This window comes from Cynara cardunculus (genome assembly GCF_001531365.2).
Source record: "Cynara cardunculus var. scolymus isolate 2C chromosome LG 10, CcrdV1, whole genome shotgun sequence".
Classification (NCBI taxonomy): domain Eukaryota; kingdom Viridiplantae; phylum Streptophyta; class Magnoliopsida; order Asterales; family Asteraceae; genus Cynara; species Cynara cardunculus.
Window position 1 is genome coordinate 10,214,987 of NC_037537.1, and position 24,658 is coordinate 10,239,644.

Here is a 24,658-nt window from a genome sequence, read left to right on the forward strand (position 1 = left end):
AAATAAGTGAATTTTTGGATAAAATTGCATTTTATGACTTTCTTAAAGAATGTGAACTTAACAATGGTTCTTTTTTCATGCTTACATATTTTTAATAAATGATTTAATATTCTTTTTGATTGTAGACAAACTCAAGGAAAATGCAACATCAAAATCGAGAAAGTCCAAAACGGTCGTACTTGATTGAGGATTTGAATCACATGCTATTATTTAAACTTTTGACATTTGATTCCAAGACTTAAGAATTTAGATATATTTTTAAACGATTGTAATAACTAATAACTTTGTTGAATATATTTTTAATATTATTTATTATATTTTATTTATTAATTTTAGTAATCCACGAATCCAACTCATCTTAACCCGCAAGTGTGGTCGTAATTAAATTAAGTAAAAATGTTAAAAACCGTACAACCCAAACCAATACCCCTAGATTGCAAATTATATTTTATTTGTCGAAGGAAAAGGCAACCTTTTTTATTTGAAGCAAAGTTATTCGTTGCAGTTTGTCAGTTTGTTGTCATCATCTGCTGCTCCACATGTGTGTGATGAAACCCTATGAATAATGGAGTCGGATTCAGCTCTCCACTCCTTGACTGATATGTAAACCACCAAAACGCACCAGTGGCAACAACTATGGCTTTTAGATTCTCTCTCATACTTCATTTTCTTCTCCTTACCTTCATCGTTTTCATACAAGCTCAAAATGTCGATGAAAGAGACCCAACAATCAAAACCATGGAGGAACACTCTGGATACCCACTTCATGAAATTCTCTCCATCTCCTCATTCTCGGTGGATTCTCTAAATCTTCAGAAACAGGTAGGTTTTTATATCCTGCTTCGATTCATCATAGATTTATGTAATGGCGAACTGAAGATTTTCAAAGGGTGGGTTGTAGTAGCAACAATACTCGTTCTTTTCGAAATAATTATATATTTGCCTTTTGATGGTCACATGAGTTATCGAATATTCTTGAAATTGTTAATTGAAGCTGTTTTCTTATTCACGTTAAAAGTTGGACGATTTTGATCAATTGCAAAACTAAAATTTGAAGTGTAATATTATGTTTAGTTATTCTATTATCGTAAGCTGATGATTTTGATGTGTTTAAATCAAAGATTGATGAATTGTCAAGTTTCTCGGATTCACCAGCCCCTTCGGTAACAAGGATCTTGTACAGCGAAAATGATGTACTGGCTAGAAGGTATATGATAATAAGCCTTCTCTTCTAGAAATGATGCTTTCCCTATTTTGACATCTGGGAATTGTTATATATGATTGTAGATCAGCTTTCATGTCTATGTTGAAATTGATAATCCATTGCACATTGTTATCTTTTATTTTGGTTGAATAAGGATTAGTATTCTCAGGGGCTGTTTGGTTGGTTTTCCATTAAGTCCTGTACGGATAAAACTGTCTGAATGATTTAATCTGTTTGTATAGATTGAGAAGGTTTTTGTTTGGGAGAGTTTTTCATAGATGGAAGAAGCGTTTTTTCAATTGGGAGGGACATGTTTGGAAAAGCTTGGCTTTCTGCATAAAGCCCTCCCCTGGAAGCTTACTGAATAAGTCACTTTGTACATCATTAAGCCACTACCAAATAGTCATGTATAGCTGATCAATAAGCTGTGAATCCCGTTAAGCTCATTAAGCCTCTAAAAAACAGTTGGCTTGAAGTAGGGCTTTGGTTGACACAGATTCCTCAAGGTTCCTGCTAGTGTGAGACCAAGGAGGCGTTTATCCATAGTACCATGAGGCATAAGCTTCTAGGCAGACCGCGACTAACGCGTCAACAATAAAAAACAAAGTTATTCATAAATTTCATGATAAAAAAACACCTAATTCTATATCAAACTATGGAAGTCGTAAAATTACTAGTTATAACTCTTAAAACATAAACTAAGTTCATTAAATATTGTTTTGATGCGTTTATTTTAGTCTAATTGTGACCTGCTAAGGTTGTGTTTGTTTTGCTTTTAGTGAGCAAAATGCTTTGGTAAGATGTAGATAAACCAAACCAGACCAAATGAGCCCTGTATTTTCACACGGATTTGTGGTTCCCGCCATAAAGAGGGAAGGGGGGGGGGATGTACACTGACCAAGAGGGTAACATGAGTAAGCAATTAAAGCGGTTGGTTGCGGAAATTGCGGTCGGGTCCATGATTTGAAATAGCGGTTACCGTTGTGGTATAGCAGTAAAACAATTACTTTCATAAAATAAATATGAATATATATAAAACATAAAATGCTGTATGCCTAATACATATTAAGTCAAACAATTCAAACCACACAAAAACGTATGAGAAAACCGTGGAACCATGGAATCAAACGGTTTAATCAAGAAGAAAACTCGAGTTGTTGAAGCGTTTTGGACTTGGAATCAATGAGCAGAGTTTTGGACTTGGAATTGATACCAAAGTTTGACCTAATTGTTTTTTTTTTTTGTAGATTTAAGCAGTTACTTTTTGTTGACCTAATTGGTTTCTTTTTGTTGGCAGGCCTAAGTTTGACTCTACATAGCCTACCAAATGACACAACCAAAACATACCAAAAGAAAAAAGCACTAGATAGAGGCCCCTAAAAAAAGCCCAAAAGAAAAATAGTAATCCAAAACAGAGGATTTATAAAGACTTTAAAAACAGCCCTAGATAGAGGCCTCTTAAAGAAAAAATTAAATTAGCAGTCATTAGAAATTGTGACCGCTATTTGGGGTCAAAATGGCAGTCATTAGCAGTAATAGTGGCCGCTATTTGCGGTACTGCTATAATACACCGCATTTTATGGACTGCTATTTAGTCAAGGACCACTATTTCGCCACTATAGCACCGCTGTTGCGCTCTATTAACTGCATAGCTAATGTCCTTCAAAAAGGAACCAACCAAACATTGAAACAATTAGTGGATCTCATGATTAGTGTTAAAGGGTTAACTGACCATACCTGAAGACACCTTGCTCTAACCAAATTGGCAGCTTCCATAAATTTCATACCTTTATGTTTTATGGTTTTGACTAATGTTTTGCACAGGTAATGGCATGATTAAACATCAAGTCATTTCTTGCCTTTGATATATACTAACAGGTGAAAGTGAAACCCAAGAACAAACTGGTTGACTTGTTCTCAAATACCGTGGCAAGCCATTTATAAAACCTTGAACTTTCGAATGAACAACTTTTTACCATACTACTTTATGCAAACATCTTCCACTGCTTTCTCTATATAACTATTTCTCTACTTGAAGTTATATAGTTTGGATATGCACAAAATATGACCAGTAGGGATCTTTACAAGAATGGAACAAGTTGGGTTGTGAAAATGTATATAATCATTTATAGAATGAACAATCCATAAACTAAATGGGGAAAGTGGTTATTATTTTGAAGAAACACAAACCTTTGGTGTTACATTTTATAATTTGCCAAACAATATCCTGTCTGAGCGGAGTGGTCCACCATAACTTGATGTTTAATATATGAAATTTGGTGAGGTTGATTGTATCCATCAAACTTGTTGCAATTAGGCTAATTGTTTATTGATCTAGATTATAATTAAAAAATTTGAGTGTTGGATATGAGTAAGGGCTGTAAACGAACCGAACGAACACGAACAAAGACTTGTTCATGTTCGTTCGTTTAGCTTAACTGAACAAATGAACGAACACGAGTCGTGTTCGTTCATTTAGAAATCAGGTGTGTTCGTGTTCGTTTATGTTCGTTCGTTAACATGCTAAACGAACGTAAACGAACGAACATAAACGAACGAACATAAACGAACGAACATAAACGAACGGGTTAAAGGAACATAAACGAACAAACCTAAACGAACATAAACGAACAGGTCTAAACGAACACAAATACTTGTCATTCAATTAACTATTACTCACCAATTATCCATAGTTTAAACATACACAAAACAATCACCATTCATCAACCATCGTTAATATACCAACACTTAAAAGGCCCAATACTTAAAAGGCTTTTTAAAATTTGAATTCAAACTAAATAAATAGAAGTATATATTAAAATTAATATATAAACGAACGAAAATAAGCGAACGTAAATGAACGAACGTAAATGAACGAACGTTCACGAACATAAATGAACGAACGAGACTCTTGTTCATGTTCGTTCGTCTAACTAAACGAACAAAAAACTTTGTTCATGTTCGTTCATTTATTAAATAAACGGACATGAACGAACTTCCCGCCGAACAGTTCACGAACGGTTCGCTGAACGTTCGGTTCGTTTACAGCCCTAGATATGAGATATCTAGCCATAACTGCATAAATGTACGAGAACTCAAGAGGAAATGAAAATGCTAGCAAGAGATGGTCAAGATGTTGTAATTTGCATATTAATACCTTATAATTTAGTATTTAATTTTTTGATTGTTACATTTGCCAACACTTTTTTCTTGTGTTTATACTGTTTATGTAGATTTTCTTTTTAAATCTCTTTTGCGTTTAATCCTCGTCAATTTTTATGTAGGTTCATCAAAAACTTGATGGCACATGCTGGCCTCTCTGTCAGGGAGGATGCTGTGGGCAACATATTTGGTCGGTGGTGAGTTTTCTGTATATGGTCTATAGGTAGTGAAGATAGACCTAGGATAAACAATAACAATGATTGAGACTTGTGGTGTACGACATCGATTCTAGGAGGAAGTGGTTGGAGAGTTGGCCTGCACTAGTACTGCCACTTGAAATGCCGCCTTGACGACCCCTTAACAAACCACTTGAGACAACTTCGTAAAGCCAATGTCAAAGAAGAACGCCATCATTGAAACACCACCCGGCTGAGATCTCTTATGAAACCTCCACCTAAACCATTACATATGAATTGAAATGATGACTAGAGAAAGCCAAAAACCCAACAAACAGTGCCAAAAGGAAATTCATAAGAAAAGAAAACCCGGGAGTGTTAGATTTGATAGTAGATCAGAATCAATTCAACAATGGTGAAGATGATCATAGATTGAAGCTAGCCGTTGGTTACAAGTTTTCTTTTTATTGATTTAGAAATAAACTACAAATGAAGGGAAGGAAACATTACATACCTATTGCTATTTACATAACACACCTAAAACTATGAATAATTACAAAAGTGAGAGAACTATAACATATTCAAACACCCGCTCCCCTCAAACTTCAATATGGTTTAGGGACGACCAAATTGAGTTTAAAAATAAGTGTCTGAAAACGCCCCAGAATATGTCCTTTAGTGAAAACATTAGCTCGTTGATTAGTGTAGAAACAAAAAGATTGGACATCTTGCCAACCACATGCTGATGCACAAACTGAATAGCACTGTGGTTGTCACAACAGATGATAATCGGAGAATGCTATTCAACAGTCATGTTGGATAAGAGTCATCAAAGCCTAACAAGTTCTTGAGTAGCATCAACAAGTGCAAGATACTCTGGATCAGTACTGGATAGAGCAGTTAAAGACTATTTCTTAGGGTGCCATGATATAAGCTATGTTGTTTACCATGCCACTTTAGCGGTGTTGTAGCGGTTTGCAGTCTTGGGATAAATAGCAGCGTTAAAATGACGGTCAAAACGGCAGTCCAGCTATTAGCACCCGTAAATAACGATATTCGGTCAATGACCTTCCAGCCTAGTGGTTAAGGCTTGGGCTTGGCATAGTCATGAACCCGAGTTCGAGCCCTGGGAGGGGAGTGTTGGCGACATTTAAGTGGGGCCATGTTTAGCCTCCAAATTTGCCGGGGATTAGTCGGGCTTTGGCTCGGACACCCTTACAAAAAAAAAATAACGATATTCGGCCACTATTTGGTTTAGAAGTAGCAAAAATTGTGGTGCTATAGGCACTATTTGCTAAATACGACAATCTTTTCACTTTTGGCTTCTTCGGTTCTTCCCAGTTTTACCAAGAGGATCTCGACAAGCTTTTTTAGGTTCTTCTACATTCCATGACGACCATGACAAGGCTTCTCTTGGTTCTTCCTCTGTTTCATGTGGACAAAAGTCAACTGATTTACCAGCCCAACCTTTGGAATCTACAACTTTCGTTTAACTATCAACGGGTTCATGAATTATACAAACTCTTTTGCTATTTCGTTTTTGTGAAACTTGACTTGTTTAAGTTGATGTTTAAATTGTATCTTTTTCTTGGATACATATATACTATATTAACTTATATATGTATATATATACTGCCAATTGTCATATGGACCGCTATACCACCACTTTACCATCGCAATAACGGCTATATTAAACCACAGTTGTGACCATTATTTTGAATTTTGACGCTGTAACAACATAGCATTAGCATATAAGAGAGTTGCCAAGAAAAAAACAATACTCGATAATAGAGCCACAATCAGTCAAGCCATCCCAATTAGCATCTGAATAATCTCGAAGTTCCAAGGAGGATGAAGATGAGAAATATAGGTCATTAAATTAAGTGCCTTTATGATACGTGAGAATCTGAAGGACATCTTCATATTGTTGGCTACGGGTTTTCTCTATATTGATTTAGAAGTGAATTAGAAAACAAGGAAGGGAAGGAAACATTATATACCTATTGATATTTAATAACAAACCCTAAATTATGAATAATTACAAAAATGAGAGAACCATAACATGTTCTAACGAAGAGAAACCGAAATAGAGTTGGTCAAATAGATAAAGACCATAGGATTTGCAAGAAGAGAGTTAGGGGTGGGGGGAAGTTGCCCTTCGCCTTCCCAAAGCCAGTAGCCAGAGGCTACAAAAGGACGGGGAGATGAAGAGTTTGGGAAAGCGGTTCTAGAGAGAGAGGACTCATTTTCATTTACTACTTGTGTTCCCAAACACGACCAAGTAGCTCTAAAAGTTGATTTTTCATCTTGTTTGCTTCTATACAGGAAAGGCAGTGAACCAGATCTATCTGTTGTTTCAACAGGCTCTCACATTGATGCTATTCCATACTCAGGGAAATATGATGGGGTAATTGGTGTATTGGGTGCAATTGAAGCCATAAATGTACTAAAGAGGTAAGAACAAATTCTAAACATTATATATATAGGTGGAGCTTCCAACGAGAACAACTTCATGTTACGAAAATACAAGAACACCCTTATCACATGTGATAATACAAATGAGGGGACCTGGTCGTGTGCGGGCCAAAGGTTTATGTGTCTCTGATTCACTATCACATGTGTGATTGACTATGGTAGAAGAGTGTTCTCCCGTTTTCATAAATTGAAGGTGTTCAACCCTTCCTTTGAGAACCCACAAAATTGTGAGAGAACTGGTGCAACTTAAGCTATTTCATATTATTTTTTTCCATCTATGACTAGGATTTAATGTATTGATCAACGTATATTTGTTTCACATGTACTCGGTTCACAATGTAAACCTTTTTGGCATGTTTATGAAACAAAAAAAATACATGTAAAAAAGTTTCATCTTGTGAACCAAATACATATGAAGCAAACACAATGGGAAATGTAATCAGGGATCATATTATGGCTTTTAACTTGTATATTACAAATAAAGGATACAAGGATATATATAGACAAAAAACCTAGACAAAAGAGAAACCCTAAGGGCCATGGCTTATTGGGCCTAAGTAAATATATATCGTATTTACATTCTAACAATCCCCCTTAAGCTGGAGCATAGATGTTCATCATGCCCAACTTGTTACAAATAAAAGAGATTCACAAACCAGGTAATGTTTTGGTAAAGACATCAGCAAGTTGTCTTCTTGTTCGAACAAAGGGAGTTGAGATGATTCAATCTTCTAGCTTTTCACGAATGAAATGGCAGTCAACCTCAAGGTGTTTTGTTCTTTCATGAAACATGGGATTGTTTGCAATGTGGATAGCCGCCTCATTATCACAATATAGGTTCTTTGGTTTAGATTGAGCAAACCCAATTTCACGTAGCAAATTACGCCAACCATATCAGCTTGCAAGTGGTTTAGGCCATAGGCCTGTATTTCGATTCAGCACTTGACAGAAACGACATTCTGTTTCTTGCTTTTCCACGAAACTAGATTCCCTCCAACCAACACACAATAGYCTGTYGTAGACCGCCTAGTAGTAGGATCCCCATTATAGTCGGCATCTATGAACCCTTCTATGACATGATGACCATGATTTTGATAAAGGATACCAAGACCAGGAGCACCCTTTAGGTACTTTAGTATATGCCTAACAACGTCCCAATATGGAGTTCTCCGAGATGACATAAATTGACTTACTACACTCACTGGAAAAACGATGTCAGGACGTGTAATCGTCAGGTAGTTTAGCTTTCCCACAATTTTTCTGCACTTTTCTAGATCCTCAAGTAGATCTCCATCGTCCGCTTTCAATTTCATATTTGGAATAATTGGGGCCTCACAAGGTTTTGTTCCAATCATACCATAGTCATTCAATATATCCGGACAATATTTCCATTGAGACAAACATCCCTTTCCGAGTACGAGATACTTCAATTCCCAAGAAGTATTTTAAAGGACGTAGGTCCTTTGTTTGAAACCGAGATGCAAGGAAATCTTTTAGCTTCTTGAGCCCAGTCTCATCACACCCAGTAATCACAATGTCATCAACGTATACCACTAGTGGAATACATCCGGAAGATGACGAAGTAAAGAACACAAAATGATCACAAGAGCTCCTCCGTAAGCCAAATTCAGTCACTACGACATTAAATCGTCCAAACCAAGCACGAGGGGATTGCTTTAAACCATACAATGATTTACGCAATTTACAGACTCTACCAGATTCCCCCTGAGCAACAAACCCAGGTGGTTGCTCCATATAGACTTCCTCATGTAAATCACCATGCAAGAAGGCATTTTTCACATCCGGTTGGTGTAGTACCCAGTCGTAAGTAGCGGCTAATGAAATAGACAGGCGGATGGAGGGTACCTGTTCGTCCCAATCAATCACCAAATCAGATAAAATCTTGATAGAAAAAGATGAACAATTAGAGAGAGATTAACCCAAATGATTTGTATTCAATTCTTCAATGATTAGCTCTAATGACAATTTTACACAAATTACAAGGCAAATTTTGGTTTGATGAGGAAACTCATATCCCCTCGGTCAGATCGGATAACCTTTCCCAGCCACATCAGTCAGACAATATCCCGATCCCAGATGAAGCCGTTTTTCCCCAATACCTATACTTAGACATTAAACTAAACAACCACCATTTTAACTTTGACATGCCTTGCGAATACCCTATCATTCCTGAAATTCTGCGAGGACACCCAATAGCTTATGCCTTATCAGCTACTGCGGAAGTTCCAATGGTCTACTTACAACAATTTTGGAACACTCTTACCATGTCAAAAGATAGAGACCTATTTTACTTTGAAGGGAATGTAGACGACTTCATGAGTCGTTTGACTTTAAAAACGTTGAGAAGAATTTTAGATTGCCAAGCCCAACTGCCTCTGGATCACAACAATTTGACGAATTCATCACTGATGAAGAGCTATGCCGAGATATCAGACGATTAGGATACTCGCAATAGTTAATTAATCCGTCACACTTCAGAAGACGGTTTCTATCCTCCGTGTGGCACTTGCTGTTTTCTATACTCAACCGGTGTTTGACTTCAAAAACTGCCGGAATCGGTACGTGCAGCAGTCCATTTCTCAAATTCTTCCACGGAATCGTCTTCAACCGTCATTATGATTTTGCATTAGTGATCTGGAATGAACTAATGGAGTTGGTCAATGCGAAAAGGTTTCCTTCAAAGGCTATGAAATTCGTACCATTTCAGAGATTTCTTCAACTGATTATTAAAGCAATGATGAGCGCCAACGAAGAAATTCCGGCCAGATAAGCAAGTGAAATTGGCCTGTGTTTCAAAATGCAACGAATAAGAGCGCACACTGAAGTTCAAGAGTTCAGGTACAAGGGGTACCTGAACAGGGTCTTGAGCAGAGGGAAAATGTGATTGAGAGGGGTAGCTTGGAGAGGGGAGACTCTGATCAGCGCCATACTACAACTGATAGTACTTCCACAGCTTCATCAAGCTCGGAAGCTACTGTATCAGATAGGGCAACTCAGGCTGACGACAATGATGATGATGATGATGATGAAGATGGTGTTGGGTTGGGATCTGATGTAGGTCGTTGCCGCCTATTATATACATGAACTATCGGTGGTTCAGTAGGCTCTTGGGTCTGTGTCTAGTCGGATGGGGTAGTAGACTCAAGAACAAGTATGGTATACACCAACAAATCATCACTATCTCTTGGGTTGCAAGGAATGGTCATAGGAAAGAAGGGTATATTCTCATGGAATGTAACGTATCGTGATACAATGTATCGATTAAGCATAGGGAGGAAAAACACTTATACCCTTTTTGAAGTCGAGAGTAACCAAGAGAGACATTCAGAGACTGGATCAAACTTAGTTATGTGAGGTCGGGTATCGCGGACAAAACATGAACTACCAAAGATCTTTGGGTCGACAGGAAACAATGATTTTGTGGAAACAGAACTGAGAAAAGACTTTTACCATCCAAGACAATGGAAGGCATTCGGTTGATAAGAAAACAAGCGGTAGCAACCGCATCAACCGAGAAGACTTTAGGAACAGTCATGTGAAATAATAGAGCCCGAGCCACCTCTAGGTGATGACGATTCTTTCGTTCAGCAACCCCATTTTGGGTTGGTGTGTCCACATGAAGACTCATGAAGAATGCCATTTTGAATCATATATGACTGAAATGTTTGCGACAAATATTCTTTTGCATTGTCACTACGAAGAGTTTGAATGAAGACTTTAAACTGGGTTTTAATCTCAGCATAGAGTGAACAAAAATGTGTGAATACCTCAGATCGATTTTTCATGAAGCAAAGCCAAGTAGTGCGAGAGTAATCATCAACAAACGTAACGAAATACTTAAACCCAAGTTTTAAAGTAACAGTTGATGGTCCCCAAACATCAGAATGGACTAACTCAAATAGGGATGAGGCCTGCTTATTACAGACTCTAGGACTTAAATGAATACGCTGATGTTTGGCAAACTGACAAGACTCGCATGGTAGAGAAGGTAAATAAGAAAACTCTGGACACAACTTCTTCAAATTCTGTAAAGATGGATGACCTAATCGACAATGAACTTCAAGTGGAGATGATGAGTTGTAACAAGTCAATGTTCAAATATGTATAGGCCATCAGTCTCCCGCCCTCTACCAATAATCCTCTTCGTCGACGTATCCTGAAAGACACAAAAATCAGGAAAGAATGAGACAACAATTTAAAGCACGAGTAATTTTGCTGATTGATAACAAATTGAATGAGAAATTAGGTAGGCTCAATACGGAAGATAAAGAAACATACATGGCAAGATCGATGGTGCCAGAACCAGGTAGACCCGTCAACAATTGTGACATGTGATGGGGATTTGTGTTTATTGAAATTAGAGAAAATGGTGGGATTACCTGTCATGTGATCTGAAGCACCTAATAGGCATGTGCTAGAGTTACCTATCTCAGCAAATGCAGCAGTCTGAGCAGTGGAATTCCCGGTCCCTAAAAGTTGAGCATATTCTTCTGCGGGTATAGTAACAGTACTATCTGAGGTAGAGGCAACGTGCGCTGACGAACTCCTCGGATGTCTGGCAAAAAGCTTCTTACATGTGCGCTTGGCGTGACCTAACTCGTGGCAGTAGTAACGCCCAACATCATCAAAATCTGGAATAGTAGCCCTTGAGTCGGTTGTTCGGTCATTGTGGCCACCTCTAGAGCCACTGCGGTGACCCCCACGAAATCCTCCTCGGTAGCCACCACGAAATCCCCCTCGACCAACTAGAGCACTGTTGTGATCAGAAATTTAAGAAGCCTAAAGATTCTCATTTCTAAGAACACGGGCAAATGCTTCTTAAAGAGAAGGAATGACAGATTCATTCAAGAACTGAGATCTGATGGAGTCAAATTTTGGTCGCAAACCAGTCAAGAAACTGATAATAGCCACTTGTTCTCTCGAAGTCTGCATGGCTTTGACATCAACACTTAATGGAAGAAGAGAGTTAAGCTCCTCATACACTTTAATGGAAGAAGAGAGTTAAGCTCCTCATACACTTTCTTAAATTCCATGACATACGTAGTGGGTGATCGGTCCTGTTGTTCTCCACGATGAAAGGACTTACAAACACTATAGATTCGAGAGATGTTGCTTTGTCCAGAATACAAAAAATCAAGATAATCCATAAGTTCCTTCACATATTCACAGTGACTAACCAGAGTCGAAACAAAAGGCTCAAAAGTATTGATAATTTGCAAGTACAAACGAGCATCACTTTGGAACCATGAATCAAAACCGTTACCTTTAGGAGGATCCGATGTGAGATGAGAAGCCATTCCCATGCTCCAGAGATATATACGAATAGTTTTGCTCCACTCATAGTAGTTGGAGCCATTAAGCTTGTCGGTGAGCTTAACATCTACTGGAAGCATCTCAGATACACATAAACTACTGTTACTGTTAGATGTTTTGTCTTCTCCAGCCATCTTCCAAATCACGAACCAGAAGAGAGAACGTAGAACTTAGGACGAAGGATAACAAACCAGAGTGCGAATGACGCACTCACAGGGTGCCAAATAGCCAACGAACAGAGATGAGGATAATTGCACTCACAGGGTGCCAAAGAAACCGACGAAACTTCCGACCCAAGGAAACTTGTCGATCAAGAAAAAAACGATGAATAAAAATTTCGATCTGAGGAAAAAAACGTACCAAAAAATTTCGATCTGTGAAACTAGTGATTGTTACGAAACCGAGCTCTGATACCATGTAATCAGGGATCATATTATTGCTTTTAACTTGCATATTACAAAGAAAGGATACAAGGATATATATAGAAGAAAACCTAGACAAAAGAGAAATCCTAAGGGTCCATGGGCTTAATGGGCCTAAGTAAATATATACCGTATTTACATTCTAACAGGAAACAAATGTATTTAGTCAGCACATTAAATACTAGACTTCGATGAAAAAAATATGTGAAACAATACCTTAAGGTAAAAGTTCTCACGGTTATCACAATATATGGAGTTCTTGTTTGACTATACCCCTATATATGTATATGTGTGTGTGTGTAGAATTGCATTTGTGGAATCTCCAAATGGAAAACAGAGCTTTGTGGAAGCTCTATCCCACACATTAGCCTCCATCTAATGGAACAAATATGTTGTTCTATGGAGAAATCTCCTTACAGGGACTATTTATCTTGCGGGATTCCAAAAAAGTAGTTTATCGTGTATGCATATGTGTATATCTATGTATGTAAACATAGCAATCTGTTCCAACATGATTTTATTATTATTATTTGTAATTAAGTTTGCGAGATTTGAAAATTTTGCAATGTTTTTCTTTTGGTATGATAAATTGTAGGTATGAACTTTATACATTATCTAAGCATGCTTTTGGTTCCTAATTGTCCATGGATTGTGTGTGCAACATTCATTTTATTAGTTATAGCATGCAAGTCATCATTTTGCAAAACAAGAAAATAAAGTTTAGTTATACATTAAACATGTTGTGTTGGGATAAGAAGAGTTGGTGGCTTGGTAAAGACCTTGACAATCCCCCTGTCCCAATAGTGAGTCCATTTTCAGATCTAGAAAAAATTTCTTCAAAAAAATCCAGAAAGAATTTGAGGACACCGAATTAAATGCATTCTTACTATTTAATGCTTAAAATAATTATTTAGAAACATAAATATTATTTTAGAAGTTACCATTTTGGAGGGGTCTTCTCTTTGCAATGCATTTTTTTTTGCCATATAAAGTTGTGCTTGTATCTAAATGTGTTGGAATATACAGATATGGATTTAAGCCCAAAAGGTCGTTGGAGGTAATCATGTTTACCTCAGAAGAGCCTACAAGATATGGAATCAGCTGTTTGGGAAGGTTTGTACCTCCATTTGATTGTTATTCTGTTTTTTCATCATTTTATATTTCGTTAGTTAAACAATAGAAGACAGTCAAACACTATGAATATGTTAACAGGCCCTTCATTCTAGAACAAGCTGATACTCTTTGACTTTGAATGTCATATAGTTGATTTCAACTTGATAATTGCTATGATTTGTTTAACTTTTAGGAACTATGGATAGCTATGTTGAAATTAGTGATCCGAAACTTAAGGAGGAACACTGTACATGACTTGCAGCTTGCTTAGCAAGTTGTGTTAACCATAGTTGTTAAAAGCGCACCTCTAGGCTCTGAGGCTTATAAGGCTCAAGTTCTTGGGCTTTTTTAAAGTCGCGGCTAGGCGTATTCATGAGGCTAACTAAGGCCCTATGCCTTGGCTGGGACTCCTGTGGGCCTAGGTGCACCCTGTAAAGAGTCATTAAATACCAAGTCAAACCCCAATATTAAATAAGTTCTCTCATCTTCTTATCTCCTAGACATCTTAAAAAAGAGTTACTAAATACATGACATAAGTCAAATCCTAATATTAAATACCCAGTTCTTATAACTTCAAGCCTCTATCTCTATAGATACCCAGACCTTAATACTTCTCGCTCATGGCTCACGCTTTAAACCCTTCTCCCTTAAGCTTCTATCGAAGTACTGCTGGTTGCCGCACTGGAGTACTTGCTATAGATTTGAGTTGTGTATAACTGTGTGTGTATATACTTTTTTATAAGATGCACCTCACGTTCCTGAGGTCGTGCCTCATGCCTAGGCACCGGGAACCCTTTGCGCCTAAGTGCGTATTGAGCCTTTAACAACTTTGGTGTGTGCAAGGCAGGATGTTCTCGGTACAGTGTTGACAAGTTTGATTGGAACTTGCTTTAGAAATATTTAGTATCCTTAAAGATACTCGATATCATTGTAAAATAGGAATCGTAGATTATGGGTAATATCTCCTTGTAATTAGCTGTTGTGAATATCTTAGGAATCCTTTCATTTTCCTCTAATATTCTTTGTGTATATATAGCCTTTATACCTCCCTCTTCTGAGACAAGTGAAATAAAAAGAATTCCACATGGTGTCAGAGCTTCTTTGGTACCAGACTACTCTCCTCTTTCTGCTGTTTTGCAATCACAACAGCGATCAAGCAACAACACTGAGCTCCACAGTCCCCTTGTTGTCGCTGTCCTCTCACCTTCCTTAATATCATTATGATTGGCACAAAATCCTCTTCCCAAACCCACTCAGAAGTCATCTACAATTCAAAGACTTCTCATCCAAATTCTCTAGGAAACTCGAGAGTTCCCTTCCAATTACTGGTCATAAACTAAATGGCCATAATTTCCTTCAATGGTCTCAATCGGTCATGCTATACATACATGGTCGAGGAAGGGACGATCACCTCACAGGGGCTGTTCCTGCTCCTAAATCTGATAAGCCCGGTTTCAAGAACTGGAAATCAGAAAACAGCATGGTGATGATGGATGATTAACTCTATGACCCTAGAAATAGGGAAAAAATTTCTTCTCTATTCTACGACTCGAGAAATATGGGAGGCTGCCCAAGATACATGTTCCATTAACGAGAACACTGCAGAACTGATTGCCATCGAAAGCACACTCCATGATTTATGTCAAGGAGAGTTATTTGTCATTGCCTATTACAACTTAATGACTAGGCATTGGCAGCAACTCGATCTTTATGAAGTTCATGAATCCTGCAGATCAAGCTACAATGCAGAAAATGGTAGAGATTCAAGTTCCTTATGGGGACTTAACAAGGACTTGGATGAAGTCCGAGGACGAATTCTAGGAATCAAACCACTACCTCCAATCAGGTGGTGTTTTTGGGGGTCATAAAAAAAAGAAAGCTGTAAGAAAGTCATGATGGGGACATTCCCTTCAACCTTACAAGTTGACCAATCTGCCCTTGCTGCACTAGGATCCTCATATCAGCACTTAAATTCACATCCAGGAGGGAATCACTCATCTTGGTTTAAAAATGCGCGCATAATGCGCTCTGATGCGTGATGCGCTCTGATGCGCCGGAGGAAACGCATCAGATGGGCTGATGCGTTGCGATTCCATGATGCGCTCGCATCACCTATGCATCACACGATGCGTGCATCACCTATGCATTAGCGCATCCTGTATGTTTCATGTTTGGGCTCCTTTTTTCAGTTTTTAGTTGATTAAAATAAAACGTGAGACTGAATGGTGACCTAATAGAAGAAGTCGACATCCACTAATAGAAGAAGCAGAAGTTGCACTCGCATATCAATCAGATTAAAAAAGAAATAGAACGTGAGTTGTTGTCGTACAACCAAATAAGGGAGATGAACCCGTGTTGGGGTTTGATGATGCTGATCTTGTGGAGTATTAGTTGGTTCACTTGGTCATTTAGTTTAGGGATTGGGGACTATTAGACATTTACTCGTGGAAACCTTGTGTGTGCAACTAATCCTCCTCAGGCCGAGACTCCTCCATTCAACAAAAGAACAAATGGAGATGCTTCAAAAGATGTTTGGCTCGGTTCAACCAGCAGGTAGCCAAACATCAACTATGGCATCCTCTCAAATCTCTTCCACCCTAAGCTCGGGAAATGTTGCTCAAACAGGTTTTTCAACTAGCAACCTTTACAGTCTTAAATGAATCATCTCAAACCTGGATAGTGGATTCCGGTGCATCAGATCACATGACGGAACCCACAGTTGTTTGATGATTTGAAACCATGCTCCTCACATTTATTTGTTCGAATTGCCAATGGAAGCTGCTCCAAAGTAACGGAACTCAGATCCATCAAAGTGTCACTGAATATCACTCTCAAATTGTACATCAAAGCTCATGTGTCGATACCCCTCAACAAAATGGGGTTGCTAAGCGGAAAAATTGACACTTTTGAAACCGCTCGCTCCCTTCTCTTTACCTCTACCGTTCCCAAACACTTTTGGGGAGATGCTATTCTCACCTCTGCCTATCTCATAAACCTAAAGCCATCTTGAGTCCTGAAATCTAAAACCCAGGCTTCTACAGTCATTTCCTAACACTCACCTTGTCTCAGATATACCTCCATTTTTTTTGGATTGTACAACCTTTGTCCATATTCATCCACATCAAAGAAGCAAACTTGACCCCGAAGCTTCAAAATGCATTTTTCTCGGTTCTCCAAACCAAAAAGGGTATAAATGCTATCCCTTTTCTGAACGGAAGTTTTTCACCTCCATGGATGTCACATTCTTTGAAAATAAACCATACTACACGGATGTTCAGGGTGGAATATGATTGAACACCCTCTCACAAGTGAAGGTATTCACACCGACCCAATCCAATCTCTTCCTCCAATCTCTTCCAAAACCCAAAGAAGATCAAACTCTCTTCCCGTATGTGCTAGAAATTGAACCGGCCCAAACTAACCTCACACATCCTTCAACCGATCCTAACCAATAGAAAATACGCACCTCAACCCTCGAAAGGAAACCCTAGTCTACCCCAGGAAAAGGAAGCAGGACAAGGAAGTACAGGTCGTACAATCTGAGCAGTGCCACGAGTCTCAACCAATTCCAGCTTCTGAATCTCAAGGTATGTGTCCTAGTGAGCCTACTAATGCTGATAATCTAGATCTTCCTATTGCTCTAAGAAAGGGGGTTCGGACCTGTACTTCACATCATATAAATAATTTTGTATCTTACAAGGGTCTATTACCCAATTATCAAGCAAGACAGGATTCCAGTAGACAAAGGAAGGTACCAAAGGCTAATGGGAAAACTAATCCACCTTTCACACACAAGACCCGATATAGGTTCCAGTAAGTGTTATAAGACAGTTTATGAACAATTCCACAGACGAACACATGGAGGCGGCATATCGAATTTTGAGGTATCTCAAAGCCACACCTGGAAAAGGAACTGCTTTTACGTTCAGATAGAGGTATAAAAGTATTCACTGATGCAGATTGGGATGGGTCTCTCTAACTAGAGGTCTACTTCAGGCTATTGTACTTTTGTATGGGGCAATCTTGTAACATGGAGAAGTAAGAAACAATCAGTTGTTGCAAGAAGTAGTGCAAAAGCTGAATATAGGACAATGGCACACGGAATATGTGAAGGGATGTGGCTTAAGAGACTTCTCGATGAACTCAAAGTTGAAACTTTGGAGTCAATCAAACTCTCATGTGACAATAAGGCAGTTATAAGAATTGCAAAGAATCCGGTCCACCATGATCGGACAAAGCATATTGAGATTGATCGACATTTCACAAGCGAGAAAATTGAGGCCAAAGTTATTAGTATTGGATACACACCATCACAACAACTTGCAGATATCCTTACTAAAGCTCCCCAAGGACCGGTATATGAAAATCTATGCTTGAAGTTGGGAATGATCAATATATATTCCCCAGCTTGAGGGGGGGGGTGTAGAAATATTCAGTATCCTTAAAGATACTCGATATCATTGTAAAATAGGAATTGGAGATTATGGGTAATATCTCCTTGTAATTAGCTGCTGTGAAGATCTTAGGAATCCTTTCCTTTTCCTCTAATATTCTTTGTGTATATATAGCCTTTGTACATGAAAAATTGAGCAACTCTCTGTACATGTTGTGACTTGCAAAGTGACTTGGTTACCTCGCTTTGGATGTTGCATTGGAGAAATTTGCATCCTGGGTGAGTTCTTGCGATTTGGAACTCACGCTTGAAGTGATCTTTTGCTTCCTCTTTGGTTTTAGCAATTTTAATAGCATCCATTTGAAGATTGAAGCTAGTAAGACAATCCTTGTACTCATTTCGTTATTAGTGAAATATAAATCCCTCCTCTCCTTCACTTAAATTTGTGTTGATTATTTCTTTTGGTTTTGCTTTTCATATTTAAATGATTTCTTTGATGCTTTTAGATTGAGTGATCAGTTAGATAAGTTCATTTAACACATTTCTCGTTCCAAGCTTTTTCCCTATTGATTGTTAGGTTTTGATAACTTTGTTCCTTGGGGATGTTTTCGATCCTAACAAACTACAGTAGAAATTTTAGCTAGGCAATATATATAGTCTAATTTTGTGTCAACTTTTGACATTATATAACAGAATCCATTTAATGTTGCACTATGAAAAGTAGTAGGTTTGTTTTTGGAACACAAAGTGTCGAGAAAACTCAATAATTAAGCGTCTTTTTCTTATAATTATCTGAATTTTCTCAGCCGATTATTGGCTGGGAGTGTCTCGCTTGCTGGAGCTCTTAAGCAGACGGTAGATAATCACAATATTTCATTCCTGGATGCTGCAAAATCTGCTGGTTATGCAAAAAACGAGGACTTCTCCAATGTGTTTTTGGATGACCGAATCTATTCAGCTTTTGTAGAGCTGCACATAGAACAAGGTCCTATTTTGGAAAATGAAGGTTGCATGCTTTTCTATAGCTTTACCTTGCCCTTTTTTACGCTTCATATATATAAATGTCAATTTACTTTGTCTTTGGAAGGTGTTTCTATTGGTATCGTTACTGCTATTGCTGCACCGGCAAGCATCAAAGTTGAGTTTGGAGGAAGTGGAGGCCATGCCGGAGCTGTTTTAATGCCACAAAGGTAATAGTAATCTTAATCCTTGAGAGTTTCTGGTAACAAACTTTATTTTCAAAGAACCTCTTGTTTTAAAAATGATATGCTTATAAAATGATTATGCTTTTTGTAGCAATGTACAGGAAATGAAGTCTATAAGAAGGAAATAATGATTTCAAAAGAACCATTTCTAGCAATGCCTAAATGTCCAATGTCATTGTATGACATGGATACCATTTGCTTACTGACATTTTATATCTATCATCTTTGTAATTGATGATGCTTGAACTCATAATCTCTTTGTTGTTAGAGGTCTTTATGTATATATTCTATATTATTTCTATAAGACAAAGGATCGTGTGAGAATAGGAGTTAAGGTGACACAAATGTAAGAAGGGATTTGGACCCTTGATCACTTTTAATCCCAAAACAACCTATGAATTGCGCTTTATAAGGGAATTGGTCTAGTGTATCTCGTTACTGTTGATCTAGTGGTTCTCTTCAATCAGGATTGATCCAAGGTTGGAGATCCCTTCTTACCCTTCTCACCGTAATTTTCATTCTCACCGTAACCAACCCATTTCTATGAAACCATCTTCATCAGAATCATAACATGCTTTTAAAGGTGAGATGGATACATGAAACTAAGTCATAAAAACATAGTTCAGCAGAATTGTTGTCAATGTACTGATGAAACCATTTTTCATCAGTTTCATGACCTTATTTTAATGGTGTCATGGATACNAACCATTTTTCATCAGTTTCATGACCTTATTTTAATGGTGTCATGGATACATGAAACTAAGTTCATAAAAACATAGTTCAGCAGAATTGTTGTCAGTGTACTGATGAAACCATTTTCCTCAGTTTCATAACCTTATTTTAAAGGTTATGATAGATACATGAAACTAAGTTCATCTAGCGTGTTGTCCGTATGTCAAAGCTTATAAAGTGTGCTGATGAAACTATTTTCAATGAATATCGCTATTTGTCTTCTACAACAGAGTGATTATCGCATTCATGATTTCATAGAATCCCTTCCTAGAATAGATTAAGTTTTCCAATTCCAATCTTACCCTTGGTTACCCTCAATCTATCAGGCGCGTGCATATAGTTTTCCCTTTTATTACAATTTTGCCATCCAATGCATCTTGACCATAAATTAAGAATTGAAGGGATGAGATGATGGTTGTATTGGGTGTAGGAATGGGAAAGGTTGTAAAATAACCTCCCTATATATATATATATATAGGATCAGGTTCAAGGGAAAACCGCAAAAAAATTGAAAAACTGAGGAACACTCTGGTAACCGTTCATCTGGATGTGCATACCGGTAATTTTAAGCAATTTGTCTGGTATGCACATGTGCATAACATGCACACGTGCATAAAAACCAAGAAACAACTTCAATTACCAGTATGCACATGTACATACCGTCCAGATGAATAGTTACCAGGGTGTTCTCAGTTTTTCATTTTTTTGAGGTTTTCTCCTGAACCTCCCTCTCTATATATAATTCTTCTCTCTTTCTCGATTGTAACTTGTAAGTAAGATTGACATTGTTATGAATACACAGAAAACTTCCTCTTCATTCCAATATTGATGTTATCAGTTCTAACAATTTGGAACAGAAATGATGCAGGACTGGCTGCTGCAGAGTTGGCGTTAGCTGTGGAAAAGCATGTCTTGGAGTCTCGATCCATAGACACTGTTGGGACAGTTGGTAACCTTCCTTCTTTTTCCAAATTTTAAAAATAAATTTCTCTCTACCCGAATAGTGTATAATGGATAACAATATGACACATCCTCTAAAATGGTTTAGTTTGAATTGAAGGTATCCTGGAGCTGCATCCTGGAGCAATCAACAGCATTCCTAGCAAGTCACATGTGGAAATAGGTATGCATCAGAAATTCGATTTGTTCTTGTTATGTATTTCATGCAGGATAAAAAAAGCTTATATTTTAATCCTAATTGGTACTGCAGATACACGAGACATTGATGAAAAACGAAGAAACAATGTGATTGAAAAGATCCATGAATCTGCTGTGGAGATATCGAAAAGGAGAGGAGTTGAGGTTTTGGAGTTTAAAATTGTAAACCAGGATCCGCCTGCCTGCTCTGATGACTCCATCATCAAAGCAATGGAATCAGCAACCCAAGTACTGAATTTGAGTTACAAGAAGATGATCAGTAGAGCTTATCATGATTCACTCTTTATGGCCAGGTAGAAATTGATTCACTCTTTATGCCAATTCAAGAAAAAAGAAACAATTTCTTAAAAATATGATATTTCATTGACTGCAGAAAAGCACCTATGGGAATGATCTTCATTCCATGTTATAAAGGTATAATACACTCACTCTCTCTCTCTCTCTATATATATATATATATTCATATATAGAGTCAGGTCCATTTGCATTCATATGCAAATGGTACCTATTTAAGAAAATAAAAAAATGGCCGAATCATATGTGATTTTACACTATCATCAATTTACAAAATCACATGTGATTTACGTGACTTTGCCACACAGCCATAGGGTTGTGTGCACACTTTTTTGGACGTTAATGTAAAATCGCATGTGATTTTGTACGTAGTTTGGCAATTTTCTTATTTTCTTAAATAGGTATAATTTTTTGTATGAACCTACCTCTTTATATATATACTAGGTTTGACCCCGTGTATTACACGGGGTATTTTAAATGAGGAAAATGAGTTGAGACTTTTCCTCAGGTATAAAAGAAAACTCTGAACATTAACTCTGAAACACAAAAAATCAGAGTTCTATTGTTAGGTTGGAAAATAACTCTGGACTTAACTCTGAATAAGAGGAATTCAGAGTTGTTTTCTAAGTCTAGAAATTATCTATGAGCATAACTCTGAGTCACAAGAATTCTGACTTTTTATAACTTAGAAACATGACACGTGTCACCAAACTATAGAACTAAGTTTGGAATAGAACAATTAAGAGTTATGTTTGAGTTTATTTTGATTTAGGGGTGAAGCCCCAAAACGACGGGGTCCGGGGGCAGTGCCCCCGGTGGCGGGGTGGCTGGGGTCGAGCTGCCAAGTTAGCTTGGAATTTTTTCCCCGGGTAATATTGCTTTGTGAAAAATGCTTCAAAAATCCGAATTTGAAATTTTAAACCTGGTTTTGATGACCATTTCAGAGTTAAATTCAGACTTACAACTCTGAATTTTTCCAAAGTTATGTTATCAGTCTGGAGGCCACTTTAGAGTTAAATTCAGACTTACAACTCTCATGCAGAAGACATCAAGAGAGAGAGCTCTTACTCAAGATTTAGGTGTCCCATATACAGAGTCTGTGCTGTATTCCAAGGAAGATCAAGGCTTGAACGCCAAAAAGCTTAAGTGCTTGATAAAGAGCTTCACTCCAGACTAAGAGGCTCTGCATCAGACACAGAGCCTCTGCATAGTACATGCAGAGCCTCTTACTCTCATACTCCCATGGAATGCGCACATGGTTCAGACTTTCCCGCAAGACCTCAAATTAGTTTGGGAGATGAATATCTTAGTCCTCTTCATGTAAGTTTGGAGCCAAAAATCTGGAATATATCAAGAGGCAGAGCTCTTACTCAAGAGTTAAGTGCCTCATATACAGAGCCCATGCTGTATTCCGAGGAAGATCAAGGCTTCAGCGCCAAAAAGGTTAAGTGCTTGATGCAGAGCTTCACTCTAGACTAAGAGGCTCTGTATCTGACACAGAGTCTCTGCATAGTACATGCAAATCCTCTTATTCTTATACTCCCATGGAATGCACACATGGTTCAGACTTTCCCGCAAGACCTCAAATTAGTCTGGAAGATGAATATCTTAGTCCTCTTCTCCAGATTTAAAACTACAGAAAACATATCAGAGATTTCTACTTAGTCTGGGAAATCAGTTAAACCACGAAAAAAGGAAAATAAACGTGTAGTGGGACACATGTCACTTAAATAGACCTATTTGAACCGTAAGTGAAATTGTGTCTAGATAATGTTTAGACGGGAAAAATCAATAACCGCCGTACAGAAACATGACACGTGTCCCAAAAGTTACTTATTTATTAGGATTTATAGATATATATATGTATAGGGAAGGGTTCAAACGAGAACACATTTATTTTACGAGAACGCGAGAACACCCTTTTACAATAGAGAATCACATGTGATTCTATTATTTCATCACATATGATACACATGTGATACTAAATTAGAGACGCCGGCGATTTTCGGCGCGATCTTGGTTGCCGGCCAAGTCACCCTTACACCACTAAGTCCCCTCACATGTATTATCACATGTGATAAGGGTGTTGTTGATATGATACTATAATCCATCAAGACCATCACATGTGATGCTAAATCATAGACGTATACAACCTTTGGCGCGGCCTAAGTCGTAGAACACGTCTTCCTTATGCCACCAGGTCCCCTCACACGTATTTATAACAGTGTGTTCTTAAGTTTTTCAATTTTTTTAAGGTTTTTTCCTTAACCTCCCTCTATATAATTAACAATAAAAGGTTTTATTATTAATTTGTGATGCAGGGTACAGCCATAAACCTGAGGAATATGCAGCTCCTGAAGATATAGCAAATGGGGTGAAGGTATTGGCGTTAACCCTCGCCAATTTGTCTAATGTTAATGTATCATCTCAAGCTGCATTTAGTTCCTAGATTTTAGCCACATAACCTCACCGTTGGCTGTATATTGAAACATCGTTTTATGTTTACCCTTCTAAAAAGAAGATACAAAACAATTTGATAAAAAAAATTAGAGTAACTTACATTTTTCGTCCGTATGGTTCGTTAAAAATTGCGATTTTCATCCCTGTGGTTTAGAGATTATGGTTTTCGTCCCTGTGATTTGTAATTTATTGTTGTTTTCGTTCCTGAACTAATTCTTACTTTTTGAAGTACACGGGATCAAAATAGTAAAGAATTATAAACTACAAGGACTGAAACGACAATAAATTATAAGGATGAAAATAGCAATGGCTTACAAATTATAAGGACAAAAACCGCAATATCTAAACCATAAGGAGAAAAATTAGAATTTTTAACAAACCATAGGGATGAAAATGTAATATACTCAAAAATTTATAAACAACCATAGATGAAAACTTAACTTTTTTAATAAAACATTACACAACCACAAATACAACTAAATTGTTCAAAGTCTGAATAAAACACAACTACAACAAATATATTGTTCAAA

General features: G+C 37.6%; 1 protein-coding gene across 2 annotated transcripts; it reads left to right on the top strand.

Annotated features, from left to right (window-relative positions):
• Positions 1-522: 522 nt before the first annotated feature.
• On the top strand, positions 523-24,521 carry LOC112519037 (ureidoglycolate hydrolase). Of its 2 annotated transcripts, XM_025126950.1 has the most exons (12): positions 523-822; positions 1,122-1,207; positions 4,489-4,563; positions 6,868-6,996; positions 13,800-13,886; positions 19,086-19,285; positions 19,367-19,469; positions 21,074-21,165; positions 21,277-21,339; positions 21,427-21,667; positions 21,748-21,788; positions 23,990-24,521. In XM_025126950.1, the coding sequence occupies exons 1-12, from the start codon at positions 637-639 to the stop codon at positions 24,115-24,117; spliced, it is 1,431 nt and encodes a 476-aa protein (XP_024982718.1). In that variant the 5' UTR covers positions 523-636; the 3' UTR covers positions 24,118-24,521. The 2 variants fall into 2 exon arrangements, with proteins under 2 accessions (XP_024982718.1, XP_024982716.1); XM_025126948.1 differs by having other exon boundaries at positions 19,086-19,469.
• The last annotated feature ends 137 nt before the right edge of the window (positions 24,522-24,658 follow it).

Excerpts from the sequence above, each read along its gene's own strand:
- LOC112519037 (XM_025126948.1), top strand. The coding sequence starts at position 637 with ATGGCTTTTAGATTCTCTCTCATACTTCATTTTCTTCTCCTTACCTTC. Across the intron at positions 4,564-6,867 it reads GGCAACATATTTGGTCGGTG|GAAAGGCAGTGAACCAGATC; the intron begins GTGAGTTTTCTG and ends GCTTCTATACAG. Across the intron at positions 19,470-21,073 it reads GCTGTTTTAATGCCACAAAG|AAATGATGCAGGACTGGCTG; the intron begins GTAATAGTAATC and ends AATTTGGAACAG.